Here is a 20,708-nt window from a genome sequence, read left to right on the forward strand (position 1 = left end):
CTAATAGAAACAATCTGATCTTCAAATCAGCTTTATTTTATTTCATTCCGTCTATCACTTCTCTGGACACAAGCTAACATGTACTCGTAACATATTTTGCGTTCATGTCATTGGGTAAATAAAATACTGAGTTTGTTTTACAAGATTGACACAATATTGGGCTTCGATTAAACACCTACAGAAAAACTCACCTACACTCGTAGACTGATAAATGCCTTTGTCATTAACTCAAAAAAAATAAATCAAATTTTCGTATGTATATCATATGAAATGAAAATTTGGTAGGGTAATTATCCCTTCACGATTCATCCTTGAAGCTATTTACCATATTTGAGAAAAATATTGATTTCAATTTCGACAATAGGCTAATAATTTCAAGTGTTAGCTATCCCAAAACGCTTGCAATAGAAAACTTGTCTATTCAATATCAAAGCAGGCTTTAAGATCCTAAATATATTTTGGAAATCTTATAAACCTTTCACCTTTTGTGTAAACTCCATTGTTCTCCAATAATTAAAACTGTTTAACATGGAAAGCCCTTTAGCGCGGCCTAGTCAGGTGTGTTCGGCCACTGTTACCGACTATAACATCGGTCGGCGTTCATCTTTTGTTAACAATAACATTTAAACCTGATATTTGGTCAGTAGCTTAATAAGATGCTTCAGAAATTTCGGTTCTCAATGGGTTAGTTACAGAATTAGTTTTAGTTGCAATGAGAAAATGTAAAATCCAGATGAGAGCGGAAATAATATGTTCAATATTTGTGAAGGTTTTGAAGTGATATCTAGGTCTACTTAGGACTAAGGATTCTTGGGAAGGTACTTTCCAGTAGTCTGACTCGTAAAACGACTTATACGAGTACATAGCATATAAATTTAATTGAATTCAAAATACTCGATTCGCACAGGAGCCGAAGGAATAGCCAGGAGTTGAGAATACTCCAACGACTTGATTCTCTCAAATAAGATGAAGGGATATACAACAGTTCTGTATCATTTACAGTCTCTCTCTTCCACTACGCCAGATTCTACGACCTAATAAAGTGCTATTATTAGATAGCAGAATCAAGAGCCAAATTCTGAAATGCGACTAATTGTGCCGCCAACGTCTAGCTCTATTGGGCACTCAATTAGAAATTGTATTCGTTACTCCAGGACGGACAGGGTATTGATTGTACTCAAATGCTACATGTGTACAAGCCCCATGATATGTGCATACACTTCAAACGGCTGCAGTCTTATCTGTTGAACATGTAAGATAATCCCTACTCATACTGTGCATATCCCTGATGCTCCAACGTCAGCACTAATTAAATCTCTCATTTCAGAACTCGCAGAGGCTGGGCCGCGTGAGCAGAGCCGAGACCAAAGCCACAGCCATGGTGTTCGTCATGATCATAGCGTTCATGGTGGCCTGGACTCCGTACTCCGTGTTCGCACTCATGGAGCAGTTCGCTTCAGAAGGCATTGTAATTACACATTGTAAAAGATTTTTTCCTTTATTTAATATCTATCTTTTCTATAAGATAAGAAATGAAGGTATTACGCAACGGTTAGGGATACGGTTGCCCAGCAGTGGGACACCGTAGATTAATAAAAAAATCCTCCTCACTGGAACCATCTGAACGGTTTACTTACCCTCTCTGCAACTTTCTTTCTGAATTAACATTAAGTCTGCAATGAAAAGTTTTAATTTGTTTATTTTGTTGTACCTAATTGGCTAACTGTTAGTCCAGTGATTCATTTCGTCAACGTTTAAATTTCGTAGAATTTGTTAAAAATTACTTTGAATTAGTTTCAGATGAGAGGAGAGTATCGTAGGCATATTTGAAGACAATTCAATAAATAACTTAGTCTCTAATAAATGCCCTGATAAACCTGGGTAGGTACTTTGTATTTTCTTACTTACTTTGTATTATTGTATTAATATTTGTTGGTAGGTACATTAATAACTGAGTTTCTTTGATTTCAAAAAATAGTTGTAATAAAATAACCAACAATGTTAAAAAAAAATGTAAAAAGAAGGGCTTTTTACATAAGGATTTGTGTAGCCCAACCGAACCATCAGTATTATAAAACCTACCATCAGCATGCTATAAGTAATTACCCCCATTACTATGTCATTGCTGGTATTCTAGATTTCCTTATGTAATAGGAATACGAACAATGTTTTATTGGAAACCCGTACCGGCTTTGCTCCCGTACCGGCTTTGCTCATGTAAAACCATAATAAATTATTCATCTAAACCTACCACAGTACTCACACTATCTATTTAATAAACCCGAATAAAAATGCGTTACGTTGTTTTAAAGATCTAACCATACATATGGAATGGACAGACAGACAGCGGGAGCTACTTTGTTTTATACTAAGTAATGATAACGCAGATTTTCAGACCCCCTTCTTTTTCTATAAATTAATAGTAACATGTAGATATGTATCCAGATATCTCCAGGAGCCGGCGTGATCCCCGCCCTGGTGGCCAAGAGCTCCATCTGCTACGACCCGCTGATCTACGTCGGCATGAACACGCAAGTGAGTTCAGATTTGCTAAACCAATTGATGGTAGGTAATTTATTGTGCTCGTATCTTTGTACAAGTCATCGATAGTCTGTACAAGTATTCATAGTTGGTTCATATGTGGGTAATTATATGTTGTTAATAACATTAACAATAGTACAGATTTTATATAATTAAAGAAAATATCAATGAATTTTAAATATTTTAAATTTTATATGAGAAAGTTTGTTACAGTTTCGGCAGTCAATCAAACCGATCTTCGGCATCCACACGAAGAACAAGCAGTCGCAGCTGAAGCGCGGCTACAACAACACCGTCCTCTCCCCCGCGCGCCTCAACGACGCCACCACCAGGTTCAACTCCACTGAAACCATCGTATCTACCTCCACCTCCAAAAAGTTCAACAAAGACAGGAAACTCTTGTTCAACGACGAAGTTTCAGACTTAGCTACACACGACAACAAAATGTTCCAAAGAGACCTAGAGCTATGCACGATACAGGAAAACAGAACTGCCTCAGATACAGAGAGGTCCATAGACACGTTCGATGAAGAAAGCAAACACAAAATGGGTATCTTTGGAGCATCTTGCAAATTATTTCGTAAACGCTCCCCGATAGTCACGATCATAGATACCGAACATCTTATATTTAGTCAGATTAAGAAAACTAGGAATGATGAAAAGGAGATTGATGATGGCTATGGAAACGATGCTTACGAGGATCATATTTCAGACAGGTCTAACAATGATGTCTTCAGTACGGAAAATGAATATCAAAGGGTTAAATCACAAAAGATAATCAAACGCAGCTACTCTTTAGACCTTAGTGTGATTGCTAATGAAAATAAAAAGCGGAAACTTTCAATAGAAACGAAATTGGAGTCTGTTGTCCGGCCAAAAGGCATTTTTAACGAGACTATCGATATTCTTTTCGATCAGGATTCGCATCAATTTCATAACTATTTGTATAATATAGACAAGAATGAAACTACAGATGATGAAGTTTAGCTTGAAACATTGAATGATTTGGCATTATCGGGGATCAAATGTATTTTCAAATATCAAATTTATATAATAAATTATCTATGTAATGTTACAAATGACTTTTAAAAAAGTGTTTGTAGATGTAGTTTGGTATCGTATTGGTGTATTGGAATTTTCTCAATGGCAAGGCTGAGCATGTGTTTTGTAATAATAGTTTTAGGTAAAATCCAGAGCTAAACAGCATTTTTTTCATCAAAATGAATAATATTCGTGGCAAATTAATGTTAACTAGGATAAATTAGCGAGTGTATGAAGGCCGCTGTTTTCTTACGGAGCGACTAATTAACGAATCTCTAAATAGGTAATTTTACCTCAAAAATTATACAACGAGAAATACAAAAAGATATATAAGTCACAGCTTATGCATTATGCATTATACACAGCTCATTACATTATAGTAAATGACATACCGTGTATACTCTAATTAGTTAGCTACAATTTCATAATAAACGAGCTAACCTTACCGCTTCCACCCTGGTGTACCTCGTGTTAATTAAATAGAAAAAGGTATAAGTGAAATAAAATTTGAGTCGTATTAAAAATCTTCAGGATCTACGTCCTAAAGTAAAAATATTCAGAGGCATGTTTTATCGCTAAGACAAAATTAAAAGAGATAGAAGTCGCGAATGAGGCAGCGGCCCGCCGGGGCTCGAGATTCCACCGACAAGGTGCTGACATCATAGTGAACGACCAGTGAGGATCATGGTCAAGGATCTGTGATACTAGATACGAGTGCCAATTTAATGTTTAATAGATATAATTTAAATATATATTAGACATAAACGACATTTTAAACAAGATTAAATAATTTTAAGACCATAATTTGTACACTAAGTTAGAAAATAAATGAATATGAATACAACGCAACAACAAAATTTCTGGTAGCGTAGATATTTCTGACAAAATATAGTATATAGTACAGTTTTATATTTTGTAATACGCTCTACACAACTTTATTTAGGTAGATTTTAGTGTTGTCTGTAACTTTACTGAAATTGTTTACTACTGACTACTACAATAACACTTAGGTACCTAATTTATTCTTAGTTTATTGTCAATGTATGTAATTAAGTGATTTTTTTAATTTCTAATTAACAGCGGGTATTCTAGTTATCTCTTGAAAATATGAATATGTTACAGCTGTATTATCTTATAAAGTTATCCAAAAATAACCAAACTCAATTTTCACCGAATGTTTTCCAAACAATTAATTCAAACTTTACAATTACGAAAATGGTACAAAGAGTGGATTTAATGCTAAAAGCATACTCTTATGGTGAAAAATAGTAATAATTAAATCAAATTTTATTATCAACTCCGTAATTCTACCAAATCCATTAGTTCTATTAGATAATAAACGATACCTTATACTTAAATACTACTTAGTTTTAACTTTTCCATTCACAGCTGTTCCATTTTAAGAAGTGAGCGGAATGTTTTAGTCTGTCGTTATAGAAGAATCCGTTGCATGTTCTGGCATTATATAACTAGTGCCGTCGCAGACGCATACATATTACAATGAATGTGCCCGTGGTAACAGTGATTTACCTCGCCTAACACAATGTTATGGCCCGATGAATCACGTAAGGGTAGTCTTTAAACTGTATTTAGATTCCAGGGAATTAAATATTACCATATTTTCTAAAGTTTAAACAGTTATTATGAATATTGAATGACATTTATTCAGAGCTTACCTATTGTCTCACTTGCCAGACAAAAATTAATTTAAATATATATTTTCACATCTTCTTTTCATATGTAAAAAAAATATGTCTATTATCGTTCCATATTCATTTTAAGTAGCAAAACAAAATATTGCTTTCATTGCAATGTGAAATAAAATTATTAAGTATGTTATTTCAAAGACACGTATTGTTACACAAATTCGTTTCTTGGTATTCAAATTCAATACTTACTCTCAAGTGGGGTTAGTGTTACTTGCAAAAGCTCAGAGAATGTCAATTCAACATATAGTAATAATTAACTATAATTTATCAATTTCATTTAGTGGGATAGAAAGAAAATCTTTATTTGGCAAATAAGAATAAGTGTAGGAATCGCAATGCGAGAATGTTTATCTCGATTCCACCAAACTAAATTTACATTAATTAGGTAAAGTATTTTTCAATATCATTCTCAGATATTGAGCACTTATATCAGAATTGTAATTTATTAATAATCGAAGTACTTGCATTTGAGGTGATAATGTGTTCCATGATGTTTTTGAATGGATGTTGTTGCATAGTACATTTTAAATGGCCTTGGATCCAAAGTCGTTGCAGTAATTTAGTACCTAATTAAATCACCTTTTGGCGTTCTCAGCTTTTAGGGTAGACATTAAGTTTAAATTCGTGATAAGGAATACTGTCTTAATATTATTTCTATTTTATTATAAATTTTGTATTCTTCTTTCTAATTTTGTAACCCAATATCATATTTTTAAATGACAACTCTCATATATATTTAAAATACAGTATTATTTAGGTACAAACAAAACTTTAGTTAGGTACTTACTGCGCCATAGTCTCCGCTCGCCAGTAAACAGCTCCCGCAGCTTCACGCAGACATTGCAGGCGGGTTATAATGTAAATATTATACTAATATAATTTCGTTTCCTCTTTGGCAAACACTTTACTTAAAAGTAAATTGTACTTTCACTTCACAATTGCATTTGCCCCAAATTTAGGTACCTACTCAATTTCAAAATAGATCGCCTTTCGATCTATTTTGCTGTTTACCTGTGTCCTGTTTACACTCAGCCCTGCTTCGTAATCAGGTAAGTAGGTATAAAGAAAACCAAATAGGTACTTAATTGATGATGTTCGGCTGAGTAGCCCTGTCTGGTAACACGTTAACACGTAATAAACAAACTCTTCTAGGAATTCGAAGTGTAAATACCTAAATATATTTTGCCTTTCCCTGACTTCGTCGTTTATCACGAATTTAATAAAATTTATCGTAAGTCCGCAATTCGTTAAGAATATAAAGGCTCACGAAGTTAATAGGATAAGTACCTAAATTCTAGACTATAAGATATTTAGAAATATTAAACCTTAGCTCTATTAATTTCAATGTTTACATAAATTAAAGGTTTATATTGAACAACTACGCGAGTTTTATTTCTTCAATGATGAACCTGTAGGCGGCTCGAATACAATCTGACACCCGAATTATAACTTAACACACTCAAAAAGAAAGGCCTTGGATCCAAAGTCGTTGCAGTAATTTAGTACCTAATTAAATCACCTTTTGGCGTTCTCAGCTTTTAGGGTAGACATTAAGTTTAAATTCGTGATAAGGAATACTGTCGTAATATTTTTTCTATTTTATTATAAATTTTGTATTCTTCTTTCTAATTTTGTAACCCAATATCATATTTTTAAATGACAACTCTCATATATATTTAAAATACAGTATTATTTAGGTACAAACAAAACTTTAGTTAGGTACTTACTGCGCCATAGTCTCCGCTCGCCTGTAAACAGCTCCCGCAGCTTCACGCAGACATTGCAGGCGGGTTATAATGTAAATATTATACTAATATAATTTCGTTTCCTCTTTGGCAAACACTTTACTTAAAAGTAAATTGTACTTTCACTTCACAATTGCATTTGCCCCAAATTTAGGTACCTACTCAATTTCAAAATAGATCGCCTTTCGATCTATTTTGCTGTTTACCTGTGTCCTGTTTACACTCAGCCCTGCTTCGTAATCAGGTAAGTAGGTATAAAGAAAACCAAATAGGTACTTAATTGATGATGTTCGGCTGAGTAGCCCTGTCTGGTAACACGTTAACACGTAATAAACAAACTCTTCTAGGAATTCGAAGTGTAAATACCTAAATATATTTTGCCTTTCCCTGACTTCGTCGTTTATCACGAATTTAATAAAATTTATCGTAAGTCCGCAATTCGTTAAGAATATAAAGGCTCACGAAGTTAATAGGATAAGTACCTAAATTCTAGACTATAAGATATTTAGAAATATTAAACCTTAGCTCTATTAATTTCAATGTTTACATAAATTAAAGGTTTATATTGAACAACTACGCGAGTTTTATTTCTTCAATGATGAACCTGTAGGCGGCTCGAATACAATCTGACACCCGAATTATAACTTAACACACTCAAAAAGAAAGGAAGAATGATGAACCTTGCCGAATGTCTATTGGACTCTAAACTTTGACCCCTCACGCAGTGCCCATTCGACCTCCCAACAAAACTCTGATATAAATAACGTAGGTACAGGTTTCGTATACGCACACGTCCAAATAAGCGAAAATAGCAGAAAGGCATCACTACAGTAACCAACATTCATTCGTGAAGAAAAAATATTTCAATCGGGAAGACGATTGAAGACGAGCTTAATCTGCGTGGAATACAATAGTAACAGAAACACATCCTCGTTTTGATGAGTCAGTTCATATCCATCAGGACCTTCATTACCGTACGTAGACCGTACCTACGACTCAAAATATGTATAATAAGCATCCTACTTAAAAACAATTATTTATTTCAGACAAAATAGTTCTAAAGCGTTCTAGTAAAATGTGATGTTCCATCGGTCAAAGTACCGGTTTTGTTGTAGGTAGGTATGTGTTTTTATTTTTGATCATATTGACAATAAAATCAACCGAAAAGACACAATTGGGTTCTTAAAACATTAACACCCTTCTTTTCCTTCCGGAGTTCATACCTTAACTCTTCTCTTGTACTGTATTTCCCGGCTCATTATCCGGCCGGCGCTTGGACGCGGGATATTTCATTAAAACGGCAACTCGACGCCACTCATTATTTCTGTTTCACTTCATTAATTTAGTTGCAAAATACTCTAAATTCTTTCAAGGATATTATAGTTCCACTAATGACTACAATGATTTGAAGGAAAATGCAGCCGATATTCTCTTTGTTAGCATACTGTCAAGCAGGCAGAGATATTTGTATGTTAGTTATGTCTTCTGTGTCTTTATTTGCCTTAATTTATTATTATTTAACAGAATACAAACCAGTTTACAATAATTTGATGTGAAAACATGTTTTTGTGAGCCATTCTAAATCGTAATCCAAAATATAAATAGGTAAGTATATCTAAAAACAAAAATAATGTAACTTTCGCTAAAGATGTCAACACATCATTTTTCAATACAAACGAATCAAAACAATGTATGTACTGATAGAATAAAATGCTAAAATAAAACATTAATTAAGTCGAGTAAGAAAATAGCTGCTTTGCATAAATTTTGTCTCCAAAGTTAATGCACCTTCGTCATCAATCATTCTAATAATCAGAACAATCAATTAAATAAAAAATAGTACCGAGTTACCAGACTCGTTAATTTCTGACATTTTCCGAAGCAACCGCTTTAGTGGACAAAGTTCTTGAAATTGTTTTAGTTTGATTAAGAGGGTCCTTAGACTTAGTAAGTACCTAATTCAAATTGATACTTGGGCATTGTCTGAATTGAATACAGTTTATCAACAAGACGGAGTTGTTTAATTGCAGTGAGAATATGAAGTACCTACTAATTATGTTTTCTAAACAATTATGGACCTGTATAATATTCTGTTTAATTACGAAACATATTTTGAAGTTTACCGCAACAGTGAAGAATTTTCACCAAACCCGCTACATCAATAAGAGTGAAATTTAAAAAAGATGAATTATGTATATTTATGAATATTTAAAAGCTAGTAGATATTAAATATTCATTATGGCTGTAAAGGAAGAGTGCACTTCCAATATGCCGTTCGGCGAGTTTATGCAAAACGCCCCAAGCTCTAAAAATATATGGGATCATCTCTTTCTTTCTTTTTCCTTTCTTTGATGAACCGTAAAAGTATCTCACTGGGTTTGTTAAATTTATCAAAATTTTAAGCAGATTAGTTAAAATGATGACAAATAAGAAAACTAAGAAACATCTAAACTTACTTTTTATAATGGATTAGGAAAGGCATCGAAATTGTGTTTAATTGTTTATTTAAGTACCTAATTTACATTTGCCGTAATCCTAATGAGGAACGAACCCTTAGCTGAGTGTAATAAACGATTTAAATTCGTTCTTCGCAATGAATGTCGGATAGGTACCATCATTTTCGAGATTTAGGTAGGTACATGCGTTATCTACGAAAGAAGGTTCAAAGAAAAACAGATACTGCAATACTACCTAATGCTTCATTCCTTCACAGAGCATAACGGAGCGTTTGTGGAACCTTGGCAACCAGAGTGCATCCGTCTTGTAATGGTCCGCTCCGATCCCGAGGCGATCTCTTGGGAGGCTGATGTTATACCAGCTCCACACTGTCGCCGGACTCGCATACCGACGCGAATAACATTACGTAGCTAGTATGTGAGCTTTTTTACTGCAAGGAAACCCGAACAATGTACGTCGAAGCGTAAGCGAAGCGTGGCGACTCTTACCACATCGTTGCTTCCATAGGTACTACTGATGTAAGATTCAAATTTGTGTGGTTACAGTATTATTGTGAACATTCAAATTGTACTTTTGCAATTCTTGTGACAGTAAAATAAACAAGTGTTCGCATTTCCGGATTTTATTGACTCTCCATCTTAGCTTTCACACAACACATGGATATTCATACATCAATAACATACACGCAAAATTTTCCTAAATGTCCTTTAAATATGCAATAGTATATCAATATTAAACACAAGCGATGACCAGAATGTAGGTATGTCTATTTAAACAGTATTTCTGCCGCCCTCTGGGAGGAGAGGGAAACATGCATTTAACATGCACCGTTACGAGCCATTACTGCAAGCGCTCGTGTAAGGACCGTGCTGAACACTGTTTAGCGAGAAGCTAAATAAAACTCATGGCATTTTTTATGCTGTGAACATGTTTAAACTAATGTTTAATTACGTTGTGTGAAATGTTTAATTAGCCAAACAATGAATGCGGTGATAAAGAACCGGGGATATGTACGGACTACAATGGGACAAAATAAAAAACAAATAAATTATAGTTTCAATTTATTTAAATAGTCTATAGGTATATTTATATTAATATTTGATACACTTACGCAATACTGAACAAAACAATAAAATTTACATTCTGCGCGAGCTCTCGCTGCGCCTATCAAGTAATTTCAATAAATTAGTTCTGATCTTATTTCGGTAACAAATTTGGCAAAATTAAAATTATATTTACAAATGAAATTAAAGATTATTTTTCATATACATAAATCACATTATATAAACAAAATAAAAAAAAAAGAAATAATTTATTTTTATTAAAGTATGTTACGAATGTTACGGATACAGTGTAAATTTATCAAAAAGTTTAACTACAACGAATAGTCGTCATTGCTATAAAAATCCAAAATCCTGTCGGTATGTTACATCAATTCCTAAGTATATTGTGAATTCAGTATATAATAATGATAGGAAATGTTCAATTCGCAATATTACAAAGATCATCAAAAAGTGTACGTTGATCCAATGTTTTTAGACTGAATCATAAGAGAAAAAGTATGGCGGATATGATGCATTAAAATTCGGCCGACAATATAGTTAATTATCTATTTTTTATTTATAATTGTTTACTAAGAAAATTATATAAAATTATTGGCACCTCAAAGAAATAAACCTATATAATAGAACTCACCTACTATAATAGAACTCAGAAACACTCATACGATTTGTGAAATGAAAATGTGCCAAGATGGCCGATTTGCATTGGGCAAGTGTCACGGCGGCCGTACAGGCTCGCCGGGGTCTCTTACTCAGTTCTCAAATATAAATAAAGTAAATGTTGTCAATTACTCGGTATTTAAATTATTTCCACTTTTTAAGTTTTTGGTTCTCAATCAAGCGGCCCCGCAAGTAGAATCAAATTAATTGGTCGGTTGTGTATTGGGTGGTTCTCAGAGTGTTTCGACCGCTAAGGCCGCGCTGTTTATTACCTACGACCCGATTTTCTTGAGAAAAGAATCATTTCCAAAATCAATCATTCATAAAATTGACATTACCACAGCACATATCAATTATTGTAAAGTCTGATAGAAAAACGAATCCTTGTATTTGTGAAAATTTAAATTATTGTAACGACAGCGCACCCACAGCGGTCGAAACACTCTTGAGAACCAACCATTGTGGTCCGAGTTGGTTGTTACATCTATTTACATCATATAATATGCTAACAAAAGAAACATTGACAAATGTAAGAAAAGTGAAACAATTACAATTGATTGTTTGTAAAACTACTTCGGATTTGAGAAACAGCACTTTCGAGTACCCGGCAAGAATGCACAATCGCCAGAATAAGAAGCACATTCGTAACTCAAACAACCTAATCTATGGTTAATCAAATCACACATCGCTTATCAGTAACGTTCTAAATTAACTTCTATGGAGTTCGCGCAGTCTTTGACTTCGTCAGTCGTATCCAGCAAAAGCCGAGTCGTAAAAAAATCTACAAAATTAGGCACCAACTTTGTGACCAATTATGAAATAATTTCATGGACCTTTTTATTCGTTGCTGTGGTAAATGTGTTGCAAGGTACGTATATTTTTTATTGTATATTCAAAACCTGAAAAGCATACATAAAAAATCAATGCAAAAAGAAATTTACAATGATAGTTTAATCATTATTTTATCTAAGAAGTAAAATTCTCTACTATCCTAGCAACTGATTTGATACAATGAGCCGACTTAGGTACATCTGCCACCAAAATGTTTAGGCTTAAATTATTATTTTAATATCTTATTAATTTTAGCATTTCAGTTGAGCTTTGTTGAGGCCATTGTGACAACACAGTCGCTAGCCACATTAACTGGTAAAATTGGCGTTCTTAGAGAACCGCCGTCACGTCAACTAAATTGTTCCACGTCTAGGAGCAGTCGTAACTGCACTATACTTATATAATCTCAATATTTGTGACTCCATGGTCTATCACGTCATTCTTATTAGCATCGTATATTTCAAACTTCAGATATCGTATCTGATCACGATGACTTTTGTTTGTTACGTTAGGCGCTAATCGTAAAGCTAACATTGGAACGGTCTTTCAAAAGCAAAGTTTGCATTTGTAAAGCACATCTAGTTAGACAAAGTCAACTTGACATACACGATTCTGCTTCACGTAACATATATATTTTTATCTTACATTATGATTGCGGCCAGAAAAAATAAATCTATCGGTTTATATTTTTTCGGACGTTTAGAATCAGTTTCATACTAATAGTATGCGCCATTCGTGTAACAGCAACATTTTGTTTTTGACTAAAGTTACTGGTACAATAGACTGTTCGATCTGAATCCAAATTATGCTTAGGCAAAAGCCAATACATTAAAACATTCAAAAGTTCCAAGCTACAAAATCGTAGGCATCAGCGGTATGTGCTCAATTCTTCTGGCGTTCTCTGGAATCTTCTCTGCAAATGCCTTTCGGCGGAGAATCTCTGCCTTTATGACTGGCCTTTGACGCTTTCCTCGATCGCTTGAACTTCGCGACGTCGTCGCCGAAGACGTCGCCCGTGCGCAGAGCGGAGATGAGGTCGTCGAATTCTCCTTTCTGTCCGTTGGTGACGGAGTCGCCGTTGCCGTGTCCGTTGCAGTCGCCGTTGGACTTCCCGAGGGACTTGCCCACAGAGCTCAGCAAGCTGGACGCCTGCTTCCGCTCCATCGTTCGCTTTTTCAGCTGGAATAAATATTAATACATTACTAATGATACGGTGCTCCCTGATCTTGTCGAAATCGTCGCAGAGAGGTGACAAAGGTTCCACTATTTTCGAGAGATAAAGTTTTTCCAATCAGTGAAGGTCAGTTATTAGTATTCATAACGCCCTTTTCCGCGGAATAAACACAGGACTCGGAGAACACAAATAGTGAATGTACCTCCAGCTCGTGGCGCGTGCGGCGCTCCTCCTCGCCGCGCCGACGCCGCGCCGCGTCGCAGTCCGCGCGCGCCTCCGCCAGCTGCGCCAGGAACACGTCCACGGCCCCGAACAGCTGCTCCGGCGACGCGTGAGCCTCCTCCGCGAACGCGTGTGCGCACGCTTCCAGCCGGCTCTTCATGTCCTGCCGGTCGCACGTTCACAGTCAGTCATAGGTACATAGTGAGACAGAGAAGCGGAGAAGCGGAGAAGCGAACGAGCGAGTACCTGGAACAAGTCCTCCAGCTGCGTGAAGGTGCAGACGGCGTGCGCGTGGAAGTCGCGCATGACGGCGAGGAAGGCGTCGTGCGGCGGCGCGGGCGCAGCCGCGTGGTACTCGAGCTCGCGCGCCACCTCCCGCAGCCCCGCGCGCAGCGCACTCACGTCGCGCTCGAGCTGCTCCACGCACACTTTGGCGGCCGCGCGCACGTGCGGCAGGTCTTCTTCCAGGAGCAGGATGTCTTTGAACTGGTTTACGATAATACATACATTTGTGTTTGTTACTCGATGTTGTAAAATGTACCGAACGGAATATTTTTTACCGAGAAATCTTTACGAGAGTAAATCTCCGGGACGCAGCTCGATATAACATTGATATTTTATAATGTACATTGAACTACATTAATTTAAACACTTTCATGAACGTTTACCAATATAAATGTTACGTCGTACGAGCAGGGCCGATGCAAACGGCAGCCATACGATTGACAAAACATTTTCTCTGATCGGTTAAGCCAATTCCGCGTAAACAACTAAATATGAGGATTTCTTAAAAAGTGAAACAGTGAGAAGATTTTACCTGAGGTGACTCTAACATCTCAACAAGGAAATGTAGAAGGGTAGTGTTTCTGGAGACACTGGACTTCGTGTCCGCTAATTTGTTCAGAGAGGACAGTCGGAAGCCTGAAGCATTGCCGCGGGGCCCTCTGCAATACAAGTGCACAATTTGAATAAAACGTAGTATACCCTAATCGTATATTAAATAAGCAAATAGGAAGGCGGCTTATCCAATTGAAAGTAGTCACACCGCAGTCTACAAATTTTCAAAACATACATTGATATAAGATTCACATTTGTTAGTTAAGGTCTTTGGTAAAAAGCTGCGGTGAAGTTTGTTTCACTGCTTCTTCTTCACCCGCGCCTTGAGAATCGGAAGTATACTCAGTTTTAAATTTTAGTAAATTATAAATGTTGTATATGTTTATATAATTCCATATATTATCGTAAGTAGAATAAAGAACTGGCGGGCGCAGGAATGCGTGTGAGCAGTGAGCAGTGAGCAGTGAGCAGTGAGCACCTGTTCATGTAGTTGCCGAGCGCGAGCACGACCTCGAGCAGCGCGCGCAGGCGGCGCGAGCGCGTGAGGTCGCGCGCGGCGCGCAGCACGCACGCGGCGCGCGCGCGCGCTTCGCCGGCCGCCGCCGGGAACTTCTTCTTGAACAGCAGCGTGCGCACGCGCTGCTGGTAGTGAGGGATCCTGGAAGTTCCTTATCGTTACGCTGCCGTCCGAACCTTGTCTTTTTTACTCGAGATTGAACACCGCGAAAAATTACTTGGGATTTTCAGTTTACCGGTTTAAATTTGTAAACTAAATAAACATTTCTGAAAAGTAAGTAAAAACCAATGATAAAATATGGAGGCCTCGAATACTTATTTATTATTTGCACTGTATTTTCCTTATGATTTCGGTTGGAGCTGTAATAGATCCTCTAGACTCACTTGGAGATCTCGTACAGGAAGCGGTCGGCCCGGGCCATGTTGTCCAGCTCGTCCTGGTGCTCCTCCAGCAAGGCGGCCTCCTCGGCGCTGGGCGTGAACTTCGCCAGTTGCTCCACCATGTCTATCGGCAGTTGTTCGCCACTGTCCATGCGAAGAATGGCTCTGAAAGGTAAATTTGTAATTAACTTGATGAATTGAGATTTGCAAAGAGTCTTTGATTATATTGACAACTATACTACTGCTAAAATTCTATAATAGAAAAACTCTGTCATAAAACTAAGTTTCATTCTTATAAAAATACATGTTCAAGCAGTCAGATCTGAAGACATAAAAAAAAATTTAAATATGAATTTGATGGATCAAATTCATATTTTATAATTTAACATTTTAGGATCTTTTTGATTCACACTTTGTAATTTATTCAAGAAATAGATTGCCATACATACTTGAATTTATAAGTACTTTGCTTTTTAGGAACTATTAATTATACTGCTGGATTCGTTTAGTTATTTTCATAGCTTAATGTCCTATGGGATACTGCTTTGGGGGAGTGCTAGCACCATTAACACTATTTTCATTTTACAAAAAAGAGCAATCCGTGCTATATATGGTTTGAGGAGAAGGATTCCCTTAAAGATTTTTTTAAAGATATTAATATTTTAACTTTACCCTCTCAATACATATTTGTCAACATTATGCATGTCCGGAAAAATTTAAACTTATTTAAAAAAGTTGGTGATTACACTGATAGAGCCTTACGTAATAAAGATAAATTGTCTGTCCCCGGGCGTCGGTTGGCCAAAGTTAGAACGTCTTTTGATGGAACTGTATCCGTTTTTATAACAAATTGCCTAAATGGATTCTTGATTTGCCGGACAAAAAATTTAGAAATTATATAAAAGAAGTACTTTGTAAAAAGGCATATTACAAGTCTGATGATTATGTGAACGACAATAATGTTTGGCCCAAGCATGGTGCAGTATCCTCATAATATATGTAATTGATTTATGACATTATTACGTACGTTTTGTACATTTAGCTTTTTATTTATATATATATTTTGTGTGACAATTTTCAATAATTTTATTGGAAATACAACTTTTATTTTATTTATTAATTCAAATTTTGATATTTTTAATACTGATGTAAATTCGTCCTCCTAATTTTTAATATATGTATAAGACCTATATTTGTTAATTGACGTCCTTGGAGAAAAGGCTGCGGTGAAGTTTGTTGCGCCGCTTCTTCTTCACCTGCGCTTTAAGTAATTTTTTTGACGTCAATAAGTGATGTATATCATCCTAAATTGAATAAAGAATTTTTAATTTGAATTTGAATATATAATACGAATTACAACTAACCGACATATTTCTTCGTCAGTCATCTTGAGCTTAGAAAGCAAGATGGTGCAGTTCTGCGCGCGCCGGCCGTCGATCACCGACAGTATCTTGCTTCGAGGCTTCTGGCCCAGTTGACGAAGATCTTCCACTGATCCTTCATTCTGTCAAGATAAAACAGTACTTGGTGGGAAATGATTCCTTAAATCTGTTTCAGCTTTATAGACTAGACTTCTCATTTATAACTAAAGTGCACACTTTTTTGAAACAAGTCGAAGTTATTGAAGAATATTCTGTATATAGAAAGCATTCATTTCTAAATATTGCAACAAATACCTGTACACCATTCTTCTGATATGCGCAGAACATCCTGTCTATCGTGTGCAGGTCAATCACATTGTACAGTTTGGTATCATCTAGCTCTTGCCATATAGTTCCGTGTAACTTCGCGTCAGGTAGCTTACTCCAGTTGAAACTCTTCAGGGGATTCCCAGGGTTGGGCACATTCTTCTTAGGTTTAGGTGGGGCGGGTGCGAGAGGGGCCAATGGTGCGGGGGGAGGCGGTGCGAGGGGTGCTGCGGGGGGAGGCGCCGGGGGAGCCGGCGCCGGGGGCGGGGGGGGAGGAGGACCGTTACAGCTTTCGATAACAGCACTCTTCAAGTTGCTGACCTGAAAAGGTATGGGTTGATTATTTTCTTTTACTAAAGCAACTCAAATAAAATATACTATATAACAACAAACAATATACTTCATTCTATCACATCTGAAGTGGACACGAGCACGAACGAAATCACGTAAATTATCGAAATTGTGAGTTGTAATAGTTCATGCTCTCAATTGATATATAATATATATGGCCGTCATATATCATATGACTGATTACATTTTTACGAAAAATACTCGTGTAATAGTAATAACATTTCAAGTTGTCCAGATGTACACATCTGTATACATACAAGACTCATGCTTGTACATACAAGAACAAGTGTCCCTAGCAAGCGCACCCACGCCGCTTTACCTTCGCATCGTCGGGAATGCTGCCTTCACTGACCAGCTTCTCGAACCTGGCCCTTTCGGTTCTTTCCTGGTTCAACTGCAATACACATTATATATTAAAATCGATTGCTCATACTTATTCTTTCTTGTTCTTTGCACTTTCCACATTAGATAAGATTAGCTCAATTTAAAACGTTGTATAAAATAGGTGTGCAAAAAAATTTAAATAATTCAAAAATAGTTGTGAACACATAGTTGTGACAGACTTTTAATCGAAATGAAATTGTCATGCTCAATGTACGCAAATATCCGAAGTAATGTACCCAGACACTGGACTCTTGGATGTCCGATGCCATTATCCCAAGTTCCCTTTCGTACACGATGCGTTTGAAAGTCATCTTGTAAGTGTAGCGTAGTCCTATCTAAGCAATGAACAAGACGAGAGAGAGAGAGAGAGAGAGAGAGAGAGAGAGAGAGAGAAGCAGCACCTGTAGCACGAGCGCGCGCTCGCGCTCGGCGCACTGCAGATGCGCGGCCGTGGAGCGCTCCAGCCGCTCCTTCAGCCGCGACACCACGCCCTCCAGCTCCTCGCGCTCTTGGCTCTGCTGGTCCACTTGCTTCTCCTGTTAGTGGTTACAACCGTGCGATGGGTTCACGTTAAGTCGATTAGGCGATTATATATTGGCTGCTGGCGATTTTTATTGCGAACGATTGACTGCCGTCCGGAGAACGAATACTCAAAAATGTTTATGGACGAATAATATTGACAAAGTGCAGTTAATTTCGCAAGAAAACTTCGATGGAGATAAACGAGCGAGTCAAATGTTTTGTAAAATTGGCTATAAATCAGAGACGATTGTATCGCGTCAGCTGTGTTCATTTTCCAATTTTATAAAATCCCGATTATTTCTATTTTTGAGTATTCAGTTGTTTAATCTGTGATTCGGCCGTTAGAATGGTTGGCTTGCTAGCACATTATGATAAACTTTATAAGCAATTAATGAAGCTTTCTCATATTTCAATGCACATAATAATCATTAAGATATAAATACAAGAAACAGCAAATAAATAAGTATCGATTGCGGAATATCTTTGCCCGTAGCTTTTACACAATGTCATTCAAATAAATAAGATAAACAATATTTAAATTTTGCTGTACGAAAGTACATACATAAGTATATTTTTATTTTAATGAATAACCCACCATCAATTTATTCATTTTTTGATGCCAATACAAGTAATAGAACTGTTATATTTCAATATCATAATAAATATAATCTTGCATATTTGTTGTCGCTTCGGAATAGACATTAATTTTATACATAAAATATTGTATGTAACAGACGCAATAAAATAGTATATATTTTATTTTATATAAATAAATAAACAATGTATAACAATACTGCATAATAAATATACCCAAACCAAATGAGAATGTGTATAGTTCCTTGCCATAATAAGGAATTCAGATAGTTATCCTTTACCATTTTGTCAGTGTTATAGTTTTCGATCTCAAATATCTTAATTACCTTCTTAGCAAGTTCCGTCGCCAAATCAACATTTTCTCGTTCGAGGTTTTCGGCTTTCGATCTGGCTGCGACCAGTTCTTCTTCTTTCGCTAGAAGGTGAACGATCTCGCCAACATTTATTTCTAACGGAGCTACGTCAGGATCGTAGATCTAAAAGCGGCAAAAATTACATTTTAAGTAGGTATATCTTTGAAATTTTTCTTTTTCTTAACTCATAGTTGGTATTAGTCTTTTTTTCAATACTGAATGTAGTTAAGTGACGCCAGCGCCAGACTCTACCTTGGCGGGTTCAGACGGCGTGCCCTGCTCGCTGGCAGCCCTGGAGCCGGCGCTGGGCTGCTGCAGCACGAGCTGCTGCACCACGCGGTCCAGCAGCAGCCAGTGCTGGGATTGAGGGTTGTATTCCACTGCAAACAACACACACGTCTTTAATATAGAATAGTTCGGAGGAGGCGATTATAAAATTGGGGGTTCTAATATGACCAGTTTAATTATAATAATGAACCGCGTTAAAAAATTAAGGGTAATAATATAAAAATCCCAAACAAACGATATAAATAAACGGATCTAGTAAAGAGTCTTGTGGTAAACCAATTAATTTAATTCGATTCCTATACAGACACAGTTTTTTATTTAAGGCAATAAACACAATATTTAATTTAATATTATTTTGAATGAAAATCTATGGTTATTTGTTTGAGAACTTACAAGGCAATAGAAGCAGATGTTCCAATAGTGACAAGAGATGCGGGTAGGCCGCAGTGTGGCTGAGCTTCCTCCTCAGCAACTCGAACATGGCTGCGGCGCTCTTGGTGTCCACGTGCTCCTTGTCGAAGCGGCGCGCCAGCTCGCGCTCGTCCTCGTTGCGAACCATCTCGAAGAACTCGATGTGACGATCCAACGTCTCGTTCTCGTATTTGCGAAGCTTCTCTATTACTATAATGAATAAAATTGGTTAGTATCACGTGAAATCTCAACGTATGATTTCAATCATTTTCCCGTCTATTTTAGAACCTATATTTTCGATTATAGATACTTACGAAAAATGTAAGTTACGATAAAGATAGGTACCGAAGTGTGAAATCAATCTGTAGCTGTATAGTACCGAAAACATGAGTTATTATATTAAACAAGTTTATTCGGGAAAAATGAGTATATTTTAAAAAGTAGTAGTCATTTTAACTTAATCATTGAAATATTTATTGTACCCTAATTTTATCAACATATTATCCTCAACGCGTGGAAGCGATATATATTGAGCGAGATCCATGACAACTTGTGTCTTACTTCTGAAGTGCCTGTGAAATTTAATTTGAGAATTTGTTTTTGCGAGAAATATTCCAATTCAGCCTTCATACAAGCAAAGAAGATTTATAGGTGCGGAGTATCCAACCTGGCTGTATCCCCAACATCAGCAGCTCATATCTGAGATGCAGTCTGAACTCCAAGCTCTCTTCTCCTGGGCCGTAGTTGAGGACAGCATTGACGAAGGACATGACGGCCGTCTTGACGCCGAGGTCATCGCGGTACGCGCCCGTACTGCGGTCCAGTTCGTTGACCACGCCTTGAAAACGCGCACGTTCACCCGCGTATTTTTGGAAGTGGATCATAGCTTCTAGCACCTGAATGGAATGATTGCCGATTGAGATTGCGAAGAACGGGAGAAAA

The 20,708-nt window shown here is 36.7% G+C and overlaps 2 protein-coding genes across 11 annotated transcripts in view; one reads left to right on the plus strand and one right to left on the minus strand.

Annotated features, from left to right (window-relative positions):
• The window catches only part of LOC128674362 (parapinopsin-like), a 36,677-nt gene extending 30,007 nt beyond the window's left edge, over positions 1-6,670 (plus strand). For both annotated transcript variants that reach the window (XM_053752858.2, XM_053752857.2), the window contains 3 exons: positions 1,328-1,468; positions 2,446-2,535; positions 2,755-6,670. In XM_053752858.2, coding sequence (XP_053608833.1) covers positions 1,328-1,468; positions 2,446-2,535; positions 2,755-3,528 — 1,005 coding nt within the window. In that variant the 3' untranslated portion in view covers positions 3,529-6,670. The remainder of the gene's footprint in view (positions 1-1,327; positions 1,469-2,445; positions 2,536-2,754) is intronic.
• A 3,867-nt stretch (positions 6,671-10,537) lies between these two features.
• The window catches only part of DAAM (Dishevelled Associated Activator of Morphogenesis), an 81,952-nt gene continuing 71,781 nt past the window's right edge, over positions 10,538-20,708 (minus strand). For all 9 annotated transcript variants that reach the window (XM_053752470.2, XM_053752466.2, XM_053752462.2 and 6 more), the window contains 14 exons: positions 20,434-20,662; positions 19,749-19,976; positions 19,320-19,447; positions 19,041-19,190; positions 18,000-18,134; positions 17,534-17,608; positions 16,852-17,184; positions 16,540-16,679; positions 15,179-15,340; positions 14,757-14,936; positions 14,259-14,385; positions 13,688-13,927; positions 13,422-13,604; positions 10,538-13,224 (listed from right to left, as the gene is read on the minus strand). In XM_053752470.2, coding sequence (XP_053608445.1) covers positions 12,928-13,224; positions 13,422-13,604; positions 13,688-13,927; positions 14,259-14,385; positions 14,757-14,936; positions 15,179-15,340; positions 16,540-16,679; positions 16,852-17,184; positions 17,534-17,608; positions 18,000-18,134; positions 19,041-19,190; positions 19,320-19,447; positions 19,749-19,976; positions 20,434-20,662 — 2,607 coding nt within the window. In that variant the 3' untranslated portion in view covers positions 10,538-12,927. The remainder of the gene's footprint in view (positions 13,225-13,421; positions 13,605-13,687; positions 13,928-14,258; positions 14,386-14,756; positions 14,937-15,178; positions 15,341-16,539; positions 16,680-16,851; positions 17,185-17,533; positions 17,609-17,999; positions 18,135-19,040; positions 19,191-19,319; positions 19,448-19,748; positions 19,977-20,433; positions 20,663-20,708) is intronic.

This window comes from Plodia interpunctella, chromosome 12 (genome assembly GCF_027563975.2).
Source record: "Plodia interpunctella isolate USDA-ARS_2022_Savannah chromosome 12, ilPloInte3.2, whole genome shotgun sequence".
Classification (NCBI taxonomy): Eukaryota; Metazoa; Arthropoda; class Insecta; order Lepidoptera; family Pyralidae; genus Plodia; species Plodia interpunctella.